At 39.7% G+C, this 19,080-nt stretch overlaps 1 protein-coding gene and 1 long non-coding RNA gene across 4 annotated transcripts; one reads left to right on the top strand and one right to left on the bottom strand.

The window, feature by feature from the left end:
- Positions 1–3,521: 3,521 nt before the first annotated feature.
- Positions 3,522–18,527, bottom strand: LOC114564548 (immunoglobulin-like domain containing receptor 2). Of its 3 annotated transcripts, XM_028591952.1 has the most exons (10): positions 18,213–18,527; positions 14,762–15,091; positions 13,786–13,905; positions 10,318–10,374; positions 8,361–8,507; positions 8,090–8,248; positions 7,648–7,761; positions 6,417–6,618; positions 5,503–6,169; positions 3,522–4,088 (listed from the first exon to the last, which is right to left on the bottom strand). In XM_028591952.1, the coding sequence occupies exons 1-10, from the start codon at positions 18,250–18,252 to the stop codon at positions 4,053–4,055; spliced, it is 1,872 nt and encodes a 623-aa protein (XP_028447753.1). In that variant the 5' UTR covers positions 18,253–18,527; the 3' UTR covers positions 3,522–4,052. The 3 variants fall into 3 exon arrangements, with proteins under 3 accessions (XP_028447753.1, XP_028447755.1, XP_028447754.1); XM_028591954.1 differs by lacking the exon at positions 7,648–7,761; XM_028591953.1 differs by lacking the exon at positions 10,318–10,374.
- Positions 12,277–15,166, top strand: LOC114564549 (uncharacterized). Its single transcript, XR_003693765.1, has 3 exons — positions 12,277–12,954; positions 13,829–13,939; positions 14,794–15,166. It is a non-coding gene; the product is annotated as an uncharacterized LOC114564549 (long non-coding RNA).
- Positions 18,528–19,080: the final 553 nt, after the last annotated feature.

Below are 19,080 nucleotides of genomic sequence, written 5' to 3'. Positions count from 1 at the left end.
GAGAGAGAGAGAGAGAGAGAGAGAGAGAGAGAGAGAGAGAGAGAGAGAGAGAGAGAGAGAGATAGGCGGATCATCCCCCTCCCCCTCCAGCTTCAGGTGACATCATTGACCCCGCCCTCTCTGACAGGTGCAACATGGAGGAAACACAAGAGGAGCAGGAAGAGCAAACAATGTTAGTCATCATTGAACATCACCTTTGTTTGAACTAAAGGTGATTACAAACTGTCTTTTTCTTCTTAGATGACTAATTATCTCAATATGAAACACTAGACTTACTTGGTATTATATTCTTGAATTTGAAGTCTCAAATTCGGTTGAAGAGAGCAATGGCAGAGCTATGACGGGAGAGTTTAAACTGAAAGACTGCCATTGAAATATATTCTGTCAACTTTAAACTAATGTAATAAATCAATAATACAAAAAAAAATTATTTTCATTGAAAAATGCAAATGCAATAATAGGCCTACCTAAAAACTATAAGTTTGTAAGTGTGTGATAAAAATAATAATCATGTGTTGCATACATTTCTTCATATCTGTGTGGTATTTTCTCCAAAGGAACTTTTTTCTGTACTATTTTCTTTTTCAGTGCCAATACAAGTTTAGGTTTTTATTTCAAAGCCAAATGTTGTTTTCAATACCAAGAACTACAGATAGATACGGTAGATAGATGGATAGGTAGGTAGATAGATAGATACATCCATTCTTTTAGGCAGTCTCTTTTATAGTTTTAAAAAGTATGACAAGGATGGCCGGGTTAGCTCAGTTGGTAGAGCAGGCGCACATGTATAGAGGTTTCGACGCAGCGGCCGCAGGTTTGACTCTGACCTGCAGCCCTTTGCTGCATGTCATTCCCCCTCTCTCTCCCCTTTCCCTTCGTCTTCATCTATCCTGTGGAAATAAAGGCCTAATAATATAAAAACTAATCTTAAAAAAAAAAAAGTATGACAAGGGTAAAAGCAAGTAACAATGGAAAAACAGACAAAATTACTAATGTATTAATTAGTTATCTGCTGTGTTTTGGTGAGTTCAAAGCCTCGGATGAGTTTACATGGCAGATAAATAGATTCTTTATGTAAATGTTGACATCCAGTCCATTAATTGTTGAATTACCATACACAATCTGCATACACTGAATGAAGTAGAAGCATGTCAGCTCGTCTTATTCATCAGCGCCAAACAGTCCAAGTGTAATGTTCACTCTCGGAATGAGTCATATTGTGTTAGAGCTCTTTGTGTGAGGATGTTTATGTCACTTATTCAGGAGGTGGACCCCAGCCAGCTTTTATTGACACAAAACAAGCCCGCCTGAGCTGAGCTCAAGTGCTGCTCTCAGCTCACTGAAGTGGGCTAGAAAATGCTGCGTGGATGAAAAGCTTTGCCATCACATCTGTGTCTGGCTCCACGCTGAACCTTGAGACAAGTTTGAAATTCCTTCCTTGTCAGTATTTGAGAGGACATACAGCTATGCCTTTCATCCTCTGTGTCTTGGAATTCAGTGTGTACAAAACTTTGACACTGTTATTTGCGGGCTGTGTAAGAAAACGTTACCAAATGTTCTTTTGTTTTTATCAACATTTAGTCTCATTTTGCTTTATATAAACAGTGTTAACATGCTGGGACAGGACCATAGGGGTGAATCTGATTGCCACCCCCGATGCCCCCCTCCCCCCCACCAACCAGAGTCAGATGATGATAGTTGGCTTGTTCATGGATGATTACTAAACAGGGCTACCAGATATAGACCCAGTGGCACCTGGGCCAGCACTTCGGTTTGAAGTAAGTTTTAGCATTTCTTAATAGAAAGTCAATCAAGGAACTATCAAGAGACACAATAACAACTACATAGAGTCACAACACTAACACAAAGATGAGCAAAATGACTACAATCGCAAAGACCCCAAAGAGTCCCATAGTGACTCCAAAGAGTCCCAAAACGACCACAGAGTCACTACACTACTACAAAGAATTGCAAAATGACAACGCAGAATAACAAAATGACTCCAAAGAGTCCCAAAACGACCACAGAGATGCAATATGGTAACATGTTTTTCTGTAAATGTTTTGGGATAATGATGTGCCATTGAATACTTTATACAAACATTTAAAGGTGCACACATGCTTTTCAATATAAAGTGTGCTGAGTGTGTGTTGTCAATAAAGCTCTAGTGTTTGTTTAGTTGTGTATATTTGATAAGCTATGATAACAAAAACACAGGCTTTAATCCAAGATACAGTACACACACTTTATCACACATATTGTAAAACACAATAACCACTCAAACATCAGATTCTTTGACAGACAATAAGTATTTTATATCAAAATGAATCTTGTCAAAACTATTGAAATGCAGATCAATGCAAGCCTGTTGACCAGTTTGTGTTATCTGTGGAAAGTGTGGAAGTGTTGATAAAGAAAAAAAACCACTGAATTTATGCTTACAAAAAATGACTTATTGACAAAGTTCCTGTATAGACTTAACCAACCTACCATCAGTTACATGTACACATCAAATTCTGGGTTAATACTTGATCCCCTTATTTGGTAAAAAAAAAAAAGTCTGCTCAGCAACATGACAAATATACTTGTAGATGATTTTGTCAAATCTGTGCACACTGTGAAATTGAAACAGTACGTGTGCACAGTACAATACTTTCATGACACATGAATGTGTGCCATTTTCTTGTCTGCTTAAACATGTGTCTTATTTCCTTCTTAAAAGATCGAGCTAAAATTATTGCGGCACACAAGCCTTGGTTTTAATGCTGTTTTGATACCCCTGAAGCAAAGAGCACCTTGTTAGACTTTTCTCAACCAACACCAAAAAGAAGCACTCCTTTTCTCTGTCTTTCCAATTTTCTTCTTAAAATTGGATGATTTACTGTTTTTCTTTTGTCTTATGTGATATTGAACCAAATATCTTTAGACTGTTGGACTGCTTGGACACTCTTGGCCGAGATAATAAACATACATTCATTTAGACAACGGAGACTGCTTTGAGATTTCTTTATTGAAAAAGTATTTAACCAGCGCAATTAAAGAGGCGCTATGCAGTTTTGGCCATTTATTCGCTTTTTTGCTTGCAGGTTTCTCTATAGAGCTCCCCCTACAGCTTCGGAATAGATATTTGGCAGCTCCTATGTTTACTTGTGTTTGACTCCTCGCTCGGTCAGTCTGCCGTTTCCTCTTTCTCTGTTTCTCCGACAATGCTTTCCTAGCTTTCTGCTTCTTTTTAGCCGGCTCAGCCATGACGATAGTGTGAAAAACTCCATCGCTACCTTGTTAGCCGGTTCCTGTATGTGTACAGTGCCGTGACGCAATCCGTTACATTGCGAGACCTGATATCACGCGATGCTTCCTGATGCTGAGGCCGGCGGCTCGCCGGACGAATGTTGCAAGGGTGATTTTTCTGCTGACAGGCACTAGAAGGAAGCGAGACGACCACCATTCAACTCGAAAAAGTCATATAACCATTCCAATGACTCCGAAGTTGTTCAGTTAAGGTAAATTAAGGTAAAAAAATAACTGCATAGTTCCCCTTTAATAATCTTCAGAACAAATTCAAGGTACAGTACTTACAGTACATATAGTACAATATCAACAACAGACAAACACAAATACAAAGTAAACCTGAGTTGCCGTGTACTGAGTGAGAAGTATGAAGTCTGTAGGAAAACACTAGGTTGTGGCATTATACAGATAGAATAAATGGCAGATAATAATAAAAAAAACATCTTGGCACTGGTTTCAGTAAATCCAGTCACTCAACTCAACAAATAAAACTGATGTACACACCACATACATAACATCTGCAGACTACACATGCAGAAATAATTCATGCAAAAACGTCCAAGACATGACTGCACATGCTGCTTTGTGCATATTCATTTCCCAGCATTTTCCATCCACGCTGTTTTTTTCGGTGCAGTTATTTTCAGTGAGACGAGCCAGACTTCATGTGACTGAGAACAGTTAGCTTCTCCTGCGTAGCAAGAAGACGGTTTAAACGAAAGGAGTGGCAGTGCTGTGCAGGTCGAGGCTGGGAAACCTTGTCACACTATGAGAGAGCCTCTGCTCAGTGCAGTGCTCTGTTAAAGAAATACACCAAGAGCCAAACATTAGAGACTTTGCATTTGTGCTCATGCAACATTAGTCCAGCCTGGTGCCTCAAATTATTTAAAGAAAGCATGTAGCTGAAGCTGTGTTAGTAATTAAGACAGTGATACAGATGTGTTTTGGGATATTTGGTAAGCCAGTTAGTAAGCATTTGTAACACTGTAATGGTTGCGAGCATGAGCAGATTATACAGACTTACATTATAAGTGTCATTTGCAATTGCTTTTGTAAAATTTATGAAAAAAATAAACTACGTAGATAAAATCATGACACAACTAAAATGATAGTGACTCAGTGTTAAGACCATACATCTTGTATGTACATTGCACAGGAGAAGATCAGATGATGTACATCATACTGTCAAACATTTTCAATACAAAGCTGGTATTATTCTATTTTATTCTTACTGTCAACAAAACCCTTTGAAAAGACCCAAATGAATAACATCTCTCACTACTTTGTAAGATTTATTTTTTGTGACAGTGGATTGACGTGAAAGGGGGAGAGAGATGGGGGATGACACGCAGCAAAGGGCAGCGGGTCAGACTCGAACCCGCGCTGCTGCAAAGGACTCCGCCAACATGGGGCGAACGCTCTTACTGGGTGAGCTGGTGTTGTATTAGGAAGCAAAGCATTCAAGTAAGGTCTTCGCTTGTCTCTCCTCTTTCATTAAATAAATCAACAGTTCTAGTTAGACGTTGCCGTTGTCTCTCAGTACTTTCTGACTTCACTAACCTGACTGTGGCGCTCAGCCCCAAATGCGTGCCTACTGAAGACGAAAATCATAAAACACCTGTCACAAATATTTAGTTTGAGGTCTATATGTATATTGTAATTATTAAATAAGTGACCACAATAAAATACAGATCAAATAAAGTTAAGTGTCAGTTTTAATTACATTTTTATACCCGCCCCCTCTCTCTCTCTCTCTCTGCCCTGTCTAATCTTTGTTTTTCTCTAATTTAGTGTTATTGTGTATTTGATAATAAATTGAGAGAGATCATGCCTCAACTAAACCTTACTGTACATGCTCTGTAAAGATGCATTTGCACCCTCAAACAGACTAATAGGAGGCTCCTATTTAACGTTCTCTTTCTGCATTGCTGGTGAGGAGAACAATTATGCTTATGGCAATTGTCTACAAGCGCAACAGTGTGCCTCGCTGATGTGTTTGTAATAGTTTATGGACAGTTTTTGAATCTACATCCGGCTTTGGCTATGCAGACGACCAGACGACCCTTGTGTCATTATATGTTTTTGTTGACAATAAGAACATTATAGAATATACAGTACAGACTTACCCTGTAACTATTTACAGGATTTAGAGGCTCTTTCCAGAAGAGCTGAAGAAGAAGGAAGTCCTTGTTCCTGCTACAAGTAACTCACCAGGTTTCGGCTCCTGTCTCTCTCCTCTCGGGCCCCCTGTAGTGTATGGGACGTTCCCTGGTGGGGGCGGGTGTAACAGAAAGGCCTCATGGCTGGTTCAGTGGTCCTGTAACGCTCTGATCTGGGAGGCTCTACAGTGCGGTACCGGTCTGTGGTTGCGTCAGCCCTGCGGTTCCGCTCCGCCTCCCACTCAGAGTACGGAGGCAAAGGGTCCTCCTCTTCTGGACGGTTGCTAGGCGACCGGCTGTAGTAACTATCGCTGCCCTTTCCTCTGGAGCTGCCTTTAGAGGGAGTGTCACTGTCCTCGTCCGGTCTACAAGCACCACTGTCCCCTCCCCGCCCCCTGGCCTTGCTGTCCAGCACGCTCCTGAGGAAGGCGTCGTCGTATCCTTTGCTTTTGGGCGGTCGACAGGGACGATCACTGTCCCATGTGTCCCTTCTCTTCTGTGGTAAAGGTGAGGGGCTGCGGCGGGCCCAGCCATCATCTTCATCTCTGTAGAAACGCCTGGGAGGGCTGTAATCCCGCTCGTAGGCCCGGTCTGGAGGCTCAGCGTGACGACCCCGGGAGCCGTAAGACCGGGCGAAATCCTCCAGCTCGTCCAGGGAGCCGGTGCGCCCTCTTCTGCTCAACGTCTTCCTCTGCAGGTGCTCTGAGCGTGGGTTCCACCTAGAGCAAAGAAGAGCAGAGCAGAACATACAGAGTTTGTATGGTAATAATAATAATAATAATAATAATAATAATAACAACAATAATAATACTTGAAATGCCTGGAAAATTGCTACTTCCAGGTAGACAGTGCATCCTTAGTGGTGGTGTCATGATGTGGGCTTACCAAAGATTTCAACCAGTAAAATCATTAGAAATGTTCTTACAATCCTCTCTTCCCTGACCTGTTTCAACACCATCATTATACCTTCTGTCGAGCTCGTCGTCTGAGTGGTTGCCTCTGTCCCGCCTGGGCCTTCGACTCTGTGTATGTGGAGCTGCTCTCAGCACTGACTGGTCTTCTAGGTCTGCGATGGGCGGCAGCGCCTTCATCTGCACCTTCTGATAGGTGTGTCTGAAGTCTGTATTCCCTCCATCGTGAAGAGAGCTCAGCTCTGAGAGGCTACTGGCTGTTGGCACAGACACATCAGTAGAGCAACATTTGCTATTTATTATCATAAAATTCATTTGTAAAACATTTGTCAGCTAAGTTTTCTGTAACTGACAGCTGGAATACACAACTATAGCAGTAACATGATGTCATTGAAGATTTCAGAGTAAGATGTGGTCTGCTAGAAGTGCTATGTCGGTGTTTGGGATAAGATCATAGTAAATGCATCATCTACTTTCTGGCTTGAGGTAGCTACGACTATATAATCATGAGCACTGATTATAGCTATCTGCTGAGGGCAGAAATCATGTGCCACCTCAAACTACTAAAGTCTGGTGATATTATTTCCCCCCTGTATTGTCAACAAATTCTATGAAAGGACCAAAACCAACAACAAAGCCTGATTTAGCCTATTTTTCTTTGTTATATACCTTAATTGATGTGCAAAAACTATTAAAACACCTCAATAAATCAATGTTTCTCCATTGCAATAAACATGGAAAATTTACTTTCAGTCAATCCCAAATACGTCACACACACAAACGTCCTTTCTGCCATAAATACTGTCCAATGCACCAAATATGTATTACTGTAATCCACCACTGAAAATAGTCCCCAACAAATGTACTATTTACTCCTGTTTGAGTAACTTTTACTAAAAACTACAGTGCCCAGCTTTATTAGAATAATAAAATAAAATATAACTTAACATTGATGACCTGATTTTAGTTTTTATATATATATATATATATATATATATGTTCAGTAGGAACCAGTTGACTTGAGGCTGAGAGCCACAGACAGGCTGGGTAGTAAGAGACAGACTAAAGACCAGTGTATAAGACCAATGTTGCAAATCATTGACCAGAAACATCTTTTTCGTTTACAGTGGTTGGTTATACAGACAATGGTTATGAAAATGAATGTATGGATTAATTGGAAACCAGCACTCGTTGACTCAGACAAAGCATGCGCATAAAACACAAACATAAACACTGTCATACAGCCACACAGATGAAAGACACTGGCCTAATCTGTTCAGGCTTACGTTTAAGTGCAGCCATCTTGGAAGAGGGAAACTGACCCAGCTCCTTCTCTATGAAGTACAGAACTTTCATTGAGTCCTGGTCTGTACTGGCTTTCAGTCGATAACCACTGCGTGCTGTGGATGTGGACACACACATACAGTACGTACACAAACACACAGGGACTTAACCATGCAAGGTCGACACATACACATACACTATGTGTCCAATGCACGTTCTTACAAAGCAGACAACCAGACTCGCAATCAATTTGTTAAGCCTAGATTTAAATAGTAAACGTGCATGTGGCAGACAGACATTTCTGTCATTTCTATAAAGGTTAGAGACAGACACGAGGATGAGGGATGGTAGATGAAATGAGGGTAAGACAAGTCAGTGTGTCTGAAAGGAATTAATAGCTTTATTCTATCTCTGCACCTTATAAACTGTTTTGTTGACACTCACCTCCAGCCAGGTTATTCTCCACTGAGGGGATAGAGGTGATATTTGGCTCCACATGGGATGAAGGAACAAGAGGAATACCAGCAGGAACACCAGGAATGTAGTAGGGATACACAACCTGAGCAGGCGGTCCACTCTTTGCCATCTTCCCTGCCTCGTATACTGCACAGGAAAACAACACGACAATAAATCTTCCATGCAGTGGAGTGCTGTCACTTAATGTAAATAAAGAATGTGTTTTTTTACTTGTCGTTAAGTGATTTGTGTTACTCACGGTGTCGTGGACAGCAGCAGGTGTCAGGACAGCAGCAGCAGCGGACATAGCAGCAGCAGGAGTGAGGACAACACTGGCACCAGCAGATCCCCATCAATAACAGGAACAAGACACTGCCCAGGACTACAGATCCCACAAACGCCCACTCTGGAATATAGACACAAACTCACATTAAGTCTTCTCCATTTGTGTGAGGCATAGTAGGATAAGGTATTACACAGACTTCATTATTCCATCATAAGTTAGCTAAAATGTATCCATCTGTGAGTCCTTTACATCTTAGAACAATTTGATTCCTCTTTTTCATGTTTTGGTCCTTAATTAGTTAACCCCTCCTGTTGATCTCGGGTCAAATTTGACCCATTTTCAAAAATGTTCTATATCAAAAATGTGGGTTTCTTTCAACCAAACTGTCAAAAAAAATAAGGTTGATGTTTCCATACAACGCTCTTCACGAGTAAAATAAATGATCAGTTCACTAATTTCATTGAATTTGGGGTGTTTTATTTAATTGTATAGCATTTGAAAGAAAAATGATAAAAGAACGTTGAAAAAAGTGACAAAAATGTCGTGAAAAAAGCTTCAAAAACGTGGGAAAAAAAGAGAAATCGACAAAGACATTGAAAAACATTGTAAAAGCTTGAAAAATTATGGAAAGTGACAAATATCAAAAAAAAGTTTTAATTTTAAATTTTGACCCAGAAAGATTTAAAGTTGCTTGGTCGACAAGAAGACGACACAAGGGTTAACATTTGCTACTTAAAGCTGCAGTAGGAAGAATGCAAAAAACGCCAGAATTTGTAGTAGAGTGAGGCCTCTTCCAGCAGCTCTCCCTCTACCCTCTCTGCCGCATGGGCAATGCATGGACAGCCAATAGGAATGCTCTGTCTCTCTGAAATGAGCTGTCGTTGAACAAAGTCTCCTGTCTGCCTCAGATTTACTAAAGCCTCAAAACGGACCCCAGAGGAGGTGCAGAAGTCTAGTTTTCTCTTAGACTACTTGAATTACAGTATGCTGTAAGATTATTTAAAATAAAGTGCCTACAACAGCTTTAAAATGTGATTCTTTCTGTTTTATGCAACACATGTATCCGACAAACCCCTTTCCTTTAAAGTGTGGATATAAGAGGTGACATCATCTACAACTGGAGAAAAAAAATGTATTTTCATTGCAAGGATCAATCAGTAAATATCACAACACATGGATGGGCAGGTTTAAGAAGTACTCTGTTGTAAGAGAATGGAAATGTGTTTATATGTGTGACACACTTACGATGTGTATCACATCTACGGATATGCACAGCTATGTTTGTATAGTAGAGTATAAGCACATATGTATCTACATATAATATAATGCAGATTTATGTATGTGGGGAAATCAATAGTGATAAAAACAAGCACATGGAGCAAACCTGTTGTGTTTCCGCATTTCAGGAATCACTTTTAGTGATTACAATAATAATTTGTAGAAACAACATTTAAAAAAATCTACAAAAATCAGACCCAAGTGTAACAAATCAGAATTTTCCTTTTAAAACCACAATGTTTCTGTCTGCCCTTCCGAGACCACAGAGCATTATAAAAGGAAACTTCTGGAAAACTCTAGGGAACTGTGAGTGACTTTTATCCATCGTCACATCTACAAAGCATCCAGACCCTAACAACACACTTCCTCAGGGTTTGCCCAGAAGCAAAATCCACTCAAAAAACCCTCGCTAAGTCAACACATTTCCCTAGAGGTCAAAGATAAACACTGTGAGTCTATGTAGCTTCAATTACTGACTGTGTGTTGGGTTAGACGCTACTTTCTGTACATTTTCCTCATTTTGACTTTAACGTGCAACACAAGCTCATGCATATACATTTGTTAGTCAAAGAGAGTTTTGATTGGTGAAGAGGCATTAGGGAAGCTAGAAGATGCCAGGCAGTGAGACAAAAGTGCAGGTGAGGTGCCGTACCTGGCATAAACTCCACATCAAACTCAGGTAGGAGATCGTCCTGCTGACCTGTCCTGCCTGCAGAGAGAGGGAAAGTACAGGTGAAGGGCGGCAGAGGAAGCAGAAAGCAAGAGTCAAAAGGTCAGCAGAGTGGTTGATTAATGGTCGTGCAATAATTGAAGAACTGACGGGACAAACATTTTACACAAATTATTCATCTTACATGCTGTCATGATAATGAATGAGGAAAATGTTTTTAGCCATGTTAGCAATGTGGTTCTAGGGATGGTAACGCTGTTTGGTCCAGACTGAAATAACTCAACAACTATTGGATGGATAACAATGAAATTCAGTACAGACATTCATGATGAAGTCTCTGACCTTTCCACTAGCGCCACTGTAAGGTTTTTATTTCTGTTTCTATAAGTCAAATGTTTTTCTTTTTTTAAGATTATTTTTGGGGCATTTTAGGCCTTTATTTTTATAGGACAGCTGAATACATGAAAGGGGAGAGAGAGGGGGATGGAGTTGAACCCACGGCCGCTACATCGAGGAGTAAACCTCTATATATGGGCATGCGCTCTACCAGGTGAACTACCGAGACGCCCAATAACTTAATTTTCTATCTGGTGCCATCATTAGGTCTAATTTTAATTTGCACAAAGTTTGGTTTATGACAAATACTTGCAGAACTAAAGACACTTCCATCAGCCTCAGCTATACTTTGTGTTAAGTGCTAACAAAGTTAAATAAAATGGGGAACATGCTAAATGTTAAAATTGTCTTTGTGAGCATGTTAGCATGTTGACATTAGCATTCAGCATAGCTGTGCCTGAATACAGCCACACAGAGCAGCTAGCCGACTCTTGTTCATCACAGTGATCATTTTTTTGGTGTCCAGAGTTCATGCTTATAAAATATGATGCCATAGAGTTTCATATAAGTGTTTTTAAAAATACTAACCTATAAACATGAACATAAGTCATGTAAGTCATAGTTCAGAGTTCAAAATGCATTTTACTTTGAATCTAATTTTAGCATGAGGCCAGCAGTGCTATATTTCGGTTTTGAGTGTGCCTCTCTGGTGGCGTTAAAACTGCACACTAATGAATCTACACACATGCAATCCTGCACACGCACGCACGCACGCACGCACACACGCACACACGCACGCACGCACACACAAACACACACACACACACATATAGAGATGTGCCAAGAGAGGCTGTGTGAGGACAAAGAGGGTTATTTTTTTGGAAACTGGGGCACATAATGATTCTAGGGCAACCATTTAACATGGCAGCTTTAAAAAAAAAAAAAAAAAAAGGTCACACAAGTTGCATGGTTGAGACACAATGACTCGTTTGTGCTTTATATACAAGATAAACAGGTCAAATAAGAGAAAAATTCAAATCAACTAGAAAACTGTAACTACAGAAAAATAAAGGGACTGCAACAGGTGTGCTGAGACTGAGACACACACTGCAGGTGTTAATGATTTTAGTACGTGTTTATTGTGAGGTGTCAAAGTATAATTACAGTAAAGACCCGTCTGATCTGTCTGGCTGCAGGGATAGACTAAACACCACTGGCTCCAGAGTGTGCTGAGTAGACTGTTACTATGGAGGTAGAAAAACCCAGCGTAACCCTCCCACCTTGTAAAAAAAAGTAATCTTTGGCACACTCATCTACAGTACATACCAGGAAGCTCAGTAACACTGAGTAACCTGAGAGAGCCGAGGAGCTATGCAGCCTTGAGAGGGAGGGAGGAAGTGAAGGATGCAGGAATGAGTAATGGAAGAGCACATGAGAAGATTTTGCAAGATAAAGGGAGAGCAGAGAGAGTGAACGTCAAAGAAAAATCAATCCAAAAGACAAATTAAATCAGAGACTAGGGAGATGGTGGAAAAAGAAACATCACAACTTGTTGCTTAACACTTTTGGGAAAAACGTACTTTCTTGCTGAGAGTTTGGTGAGAAGATTGAAACCCCTGTCATGTCTGTACGGTAAATATTGAGCTGCAGCAGGCTGCCAGTTATCTTAGCTTAGCATAAAGACTGGAAGGAGAGAAACAGCTAGCTAATACGTCATATCGCTTTCCCTGTTTTCCCATACAAAATCACAAGTTTAAAATCATAATTTGTGATTTTATGGGAGGTTATGTGCTGAGTATTTTCAGTTTAAACAAACAAGGTACAACATGTTAATCAGTAAGCTTACATTTTGTTACTTTTGTTAGTCCACTCTTTCCGATCTAACTTCCTAAGCTAAGCTAACCGGCTGCTGTCAGTAGCTTGATATTGAAGCAACAGATATTAAATTGGTATCAATATTCTCATTTAATTCTCTGCAACAAAGTAAAAAAAGTGTATTTCCCAAAATGTCAAACTACTACTTTAAATTTCGGTATTTATAATTGTAAGTGTGTAAGATTTCAAAACTTTAAGGAATGCTAATCTGGCACTGAAGTGATTTTACACTTTCTAATTCCAGCTTCTTCATTGCAACGTGGCAAAACCCAAACCCAGTGTAGTCTTGTTATTCTCACACATTTAAACCCTTGTCTTCTTTCCTGTGAGCTGATTATAATCAGATTAGTGCTGAGTGGAGGAGGAATGTATGAATGAGCAGACTCTAATACTACAAGCAACTTCAGGGTTAGTCAAAGTTAAAGGAAGAAAAACATTTTTGGGAATTGTTGTGAGAGTTCAACCCCCTTTTGTACATCTCTCTCTTCATGTCTACACCAGCAGCAACCCTTAACATGCCCCAGTCTCCTCTATAAAAGCACGTTGCCATGGTAACAGCTTTAGGAGTGGCTTTGGCAACAATGGCCTCCATAGTTTTCTCTCACTGAGTGGTCATGCTACATCAAGTTTCATGGACAGAAGATGCCGAATCTCTGACCTTTAGCACCAAAACATTAGCTGTTCATTTATCATTAATTAGCAACAAAAACAAATATAACATGATGACAGACAAACTGTTGTACAGTCAAACATATGATCCCATGGCATATAGTTATAGGTTAAGCTACCCAGCAGTATACAGTGTATCAGGTAACAAAAATTAACTCCACCTTTACCAGCTGCAACATTAAAGTGATGCATGCATCAATAATTATAATATTATTCTGAAATGGACCATTCTGTATAATGAGTACTTTTACTTTTGGTACTGTCGATATATTTTGATGCTAATACTTTAAGTAAAAGATCTGAGTACTTTTTCCACCACTGGACACTACAAGTCCACGTCAACCTTGTAAATCATGTAAAGAGGGAAACACCATCTGGACGGCTCCATGGAATTGGTTGTAAAGACACTTTAAAACGCAGCACAACAAAGACACTATTTCTAAAACCTTCACTAACATATAGAAATAAACTTTGATGACCTTAATATCAAACCAAACATTTATCAGGCTCAAAGTTTGTTTGAGTCATTACGTCACTGTACTTTGATAAAAAAAGAATGTATGGGCCTACCGAGCACCAGTAACTCCAGCTGGGCTTCATTCTTCCCCTCCAGATCATTGGAAATGATGACTTTACAGAAGTACACTCCACTGTCGCCCCACTGCAGCTCCCCAATACGTAGATCTGCTTCTGCACAGAGACCGAAAACAAGGTTATATACCAGGTTAGTGTTTAATCGGCGTATATGTTAAATTCAAATTGATTGACATTGACAACAAACTGACTATAATGACTTGGTCAAACAGTTTTTCGAGTGCAGGATGTTTTGTTTGAAAACGTTCAATATTAGCGGTGATACGATACCTGAGTTTCAGTACCGATACCAAAACGGTATATTTAAAAAGAAAATTTTTTTAACCTACATAACCTTTTTCATCATACGAAAGAAAACAAACAAATATTCAAAAAATATTGAAATTACATAGCAAAATCTTGATTTAAATCAGACACAACTGATCAAAGAATAAGTAAACAAGATTACAAATCTTACACTTTTTGGTCAGTTCCAAAAGCACTGAGGTTTGAATACACTTGACACTTTACAGCAGTTAACATATATTTAAGCTGTTAACTGTTAGTGTTTTTATCATCTGCATAATGTTTGTGAAGCCAAGACAAATAGATTCATTTATCATGTTTTTGTTTTTTACTGAAGCCTATAAAATAATGACAGGAGGGCGTTGTTAAACACTGACACATCTAGAAAGAAGACGGGTGTTTTGTCCTGATAAGGCTTAAGGTTTTACAAGGAGTCATACAGGAATAGGAGTTAGAGCAGGAGGCTGTGATCGTGTGTGTGTGTGTGTGTGTGTGTGTGTGTGTGTGTGTGTGCCTACTCTATTGTAAGACAAAGACAAAAGAGGTCTATTTAGAGAATGGGAAACACGAGGCACAGTCAGCTCTGATTCCTGAGTGCAGTCATCAAACAGCTGCAGCAGCTCTTTCTCCTTAATTCATAACTTTAGGATAAGAATGATGGCATTACTGTTAACGATGGCGATGTCTCTTCCTTTGTAGTGCTCAGCCAGCGTCATGGAGGCTCCCTGCGCCGAGGCCACAACTCGAACTGTGCGGCCGCTGTCGGAGCACTCCAGGTGGGACGTGGCGCCCAGCTCGGAGGACTTGACGCCCAGACTCTCGGACACGGTGAAGGACTCTCGTGTGCGGTCTCGACAGTAGGACTTGTACCACCACTGGACCACCGGGGTCTGAGTGGAGGCTGTTTGGTACTGACACGGGAGGACCACAGACTGGAAGAGCATCGCAAACCGCCGCTTCTCCCGCACTGTGACATGCACACCATCGCACACACACACTGATAAGAGAAGAGAGAAAATGGAAATAAATCTTGTTAAAAAATGAAGAGCTTTTGTCTCCTGGACATGTGATTTGACTGGAGTCCAAAACCTCAAAGATATCTGAATTTGTGCTTGATACATTACTTAAATCAATAAACTAAAGACTCATCATTTCAACCCTGACTGAGTTCTAAACAAATGCAGCATAATGCAGTAGCCATGCAATAAATCCTACTTTCATGAAGGTAATAATGTTCAGCTTTTCATGAAACAGATTTTGAGAGGTTTTAATTCAGCCGGGGTGATGCTGAATTGTGTTATATTAAGAGCAGTTTGTAGTTTATCTTAATTTGCCAATTATTTCCTTAATTAAGCAATTCATGGTCTGGTCTATACAGTAAAGGGGTAAAGATGCTCAGTATCATTTCCTAAAGCCTAAAGGTGATGTCATTAAATGTCTTGTTTTGTCCAACAAAACCTAAAAATATTGAGTTTGCTATCAAATAAGAACAAGAACAGCAGCAAATCTTTACAATTTAGTAGCTAGAATTAGGGATTGTTGGGGCATTTTTGCTTAAAAATTGAAATAGTTAATAGATAGTAGACAATTTTTCTGTTCGACTAATATATTAATCAACTAATTGTTTCAGTCTAGCCTGATTGATATACATGAGGTGGACAAACTATTGCAACACTGTTGTATTAAACGTTTTAACTGAGTGTAGACAAAAACAGTTTAAAGAGAGGAAGAGGATGCAGATGACATCTTGGTCACAGGAGAAACAGATGTGCCTCTTCTTTGTATCTGTGGATGATTCACTGCTCCTGGGAGATATGCAGCGTCTTATTAAAACAGGAGCAAAGACGGGAAAAGAGCCAATGTGTGTCGAGGGGGGCTCCTCTGCTGCTCTGTATCAGGGTCAGGAAGGTTAAATTCCAGTGTGTGTGTGGGGGGCTGGGGAGGCCTGTGGAGAGGCAGGGGGTTGTCATCACAGAGGGAGGGGATGGAGAGGTCAGACACTCGTGGGTGCTTTCTGCTTGTCATATTAGCTCTAGGTGGGGCAGGAACTCACTCTAAACATTTCCCTCAAAGACAGGAAATCAAAACAAAACAAGTCCACCAGCCTGACTCTCCTAAAGACAGTTTATTGTGTTTCTCTAAAATGGACGCTTTTCCTAGTTTGCTTATATCCAGGCCACAATTAGGACTGCAACTAACAGTTATTATTAATACATTTCAATTAACCGTCTTTAGTCTATGAAATGTTGTGGGAAAATTCCGATGTTGTGTTTTGTTCGACTAACAGTCCAAATCTCAAAGATTTTCAATTTACAATAATATATATATATATATATATAAAAAAAACATCATCACATTTGAAAAGCTATCATCTAATAAAGGTTTATCAAAATTGTTATTATGTAGTTTCAGCTCAAGTTTCAGACTTGTGTGTTAATGTTAAAACCTTAATACATCAAGTTATTTTAATGGCGTATGATTCCGGCCAGATGAGTTTCTGCTCGACCTGATAAGAAACTACACTTTATCTGTACATTGCACATTTCCAACTCCAGTGATGGTAGTGATGGAGCCAGATGACTTTTACAGGATAAGAGAACAAGAGGAGGAGCTACCGAGGTCCTAAATTCCGCCCACGAGAGAGCTCTGGTCTTCCCTTTGTTTCATTTTTTTCATGGACCAGTCCATTGTTAGGGCTGAGCCCCCCCTCTGTCCCACTTGAGGAGCTGAGAGGGGGAGGAGGTCACAGACTCCCAACCAATGAGAGTATCTGGCCTCCTCCAGCTGGGTGTGAACAGACCAATTAACTGCTAGAGATTTAAACCAAACCGTTACTCCATGAATGCCATCAGTCTGATGTGAGAGGTTTGAACTAGTCACAAAGTGTTAATTATTGGTATAGGCCTACATGAAGTTTACATCAGGTGTGACTCACTGTGGGTTAATGAACAGGTAAGAGAGAAAGCATACAGACTAAAGGCCTCATTTCAACTAGACTTCCCTTTTCAACAGTGTGTCGTCCTAAATGTATTCCAGGTCAGAGCTCTGCTGCTGGACCCCGCATGTTTCCTGAACACAGTCAGACCTTTCCTCTCCAGAGTTGCCACATTTCCTGCTTTTATTGTGTCTCACATTCCTTCACATTGACTCGTTAGACCAACACAAACTTTGCAATAAGTGAAGTGAGCATTTTTGTCAGGAGTGCTTTGCTCACAGACGCATTTTCAGCCTTCTTGAGCCCTGATGTGCACTTTATGGTGCCTAATTAAACTTTTAAAGGTATACATTGTAGTAGGCCTACTAAACTGCCAATCCTTCTCTTGATTAATTGACTATAACTGGTTTGTCTACAACATGTCAGAAAACACTGAAAGTGCCTGTTGTACTTTCCCACACACCCCAAGATGATAATTTAAGCAACTTGTTTTATTTGATAAATCTAAAACTCAAAAGTATTTAGTTTACTATTTTAAATGACAAAGAAAAGCATCATCATTACATTTAAGAACCTGAGACCAGGGGACGTTTGACATTGGCTTGAAAATTGACTAAGTATGAATCAAATATCGACTGATCATTGCAGCTCTACATTGGTATGTTGTACCTTTAAAGAACAGCTCTACCATTAAACATTGTAGGCTACTATAAAATGTTCAATCATGCTTTTATATAGTAAACTATAGTGGTATACAATAGAAATAGGCCTATAACAGAAAGGTGATAAGCCCCTAGGCTAGGGGATATTATTATCATAGGCTATCTGAGGAGATAAAATATAGGCCTATAAACCAACACAATATTAAATACTAGACACTACAAATCCCCAAAGTATTAGGGTCGTCATAACCCCCTAACGTGTTATTAAGTCGTTAAAAAGGGGCAAATAATTTCTATGACACATTACTCTCGTTTAATTCACCTAACTAAGATATAAGCAATAAAAATAACCATTTCACTGAGTCTAACTAGGCTACAGATAGCGTTAAGATGCCTGGGATAAGCAGCCATAGGCTACGTTTACATAGGATCAACCTGTTGCGCCGTCGTCGTAAATATTTACACATTTTATTAAAGAAGACATATTTAAGTGAAGACTTAAGACTTAAGTGAACACTTACCTGATACTCCCAGTAAAATAGCCAACCGGTAAAAGTTCATTATATAGTCCGTTTTATAGTAAAGTACCGTTTATCCGCATGTTGGTCATTCTGGTTGTCCGCTAACTGCTGCAGTAAACAGGACTCACGGACTGCGACTAACGGGACTGTACCACTTCATACAGAGGTGAGTCCAAACACAACACTGATCTCATATAGGTCTACTGACAACTCCTGTCCAACAATCTCTATGAAACACACGAGTTAGTGGTGTTGTTTCTATAGTTTATATTTTTTATTGAATCTAATTTGAGTTTTCTGCAGCAGCAGTGCCTACCGGGCAGAGTGGAGAGGTCTGCCCGGTGTGGAGGTGGGGGAAGGAGGGGGGCAGCTCCATGATTAAATCAGGTCAGACTTGGCTGTGAGTTTTCAGGAATTTTACTGCACACAAACTGCAACATTTGACCCACTTTCTTTATTGAACTCGATTTGAATTTGATTCACATACAAAATAAGGTTCTTACATTCAAGGGGAATCATTTCATACAAAAGCATCAAGAAAAGGTGCAAACAAAGATCACTTTGAGTCAAATTAAATTCAAAGCAAAAATGCAATAACCTATACACAGAGTTTTTAAACACACGTTAAAAATAGGTTTTAAAATGGATTTAAATCTAGCTCAGGTATGGCCCTTTATTACTTTTATTCACAAAGTATGTTAAAAAGATAACAAATTATCTTTGATAATAAAATCAAAGATAATGTACATTGTATATGGTGGAGTGACATAAGAATAATCTTTCTTGCCTGAAACAATGCTTTAACAACATTGCCCAAATTACTGCAGTAGATAGGTGGGCCCAATGTGTGAGCAATAATTGTATTAAT

This window comes from Perca flavescens, chromosome 11 (genome assembly GCF_004354835.1).
Source record: "Perca flavescens isolate YP-PL-M2 chromosome 11, PFLA_1.0, whole genome shotgun sequence".
Lineage (NCBI taxonomy): Eukaryota > Metazoa > Chordata > Actinopteri > Perciformes > Percidae > Perca > Perca flavescens.
This window is presented reverse-complemented; position numbering and strand designations above follow the sequence as displayed.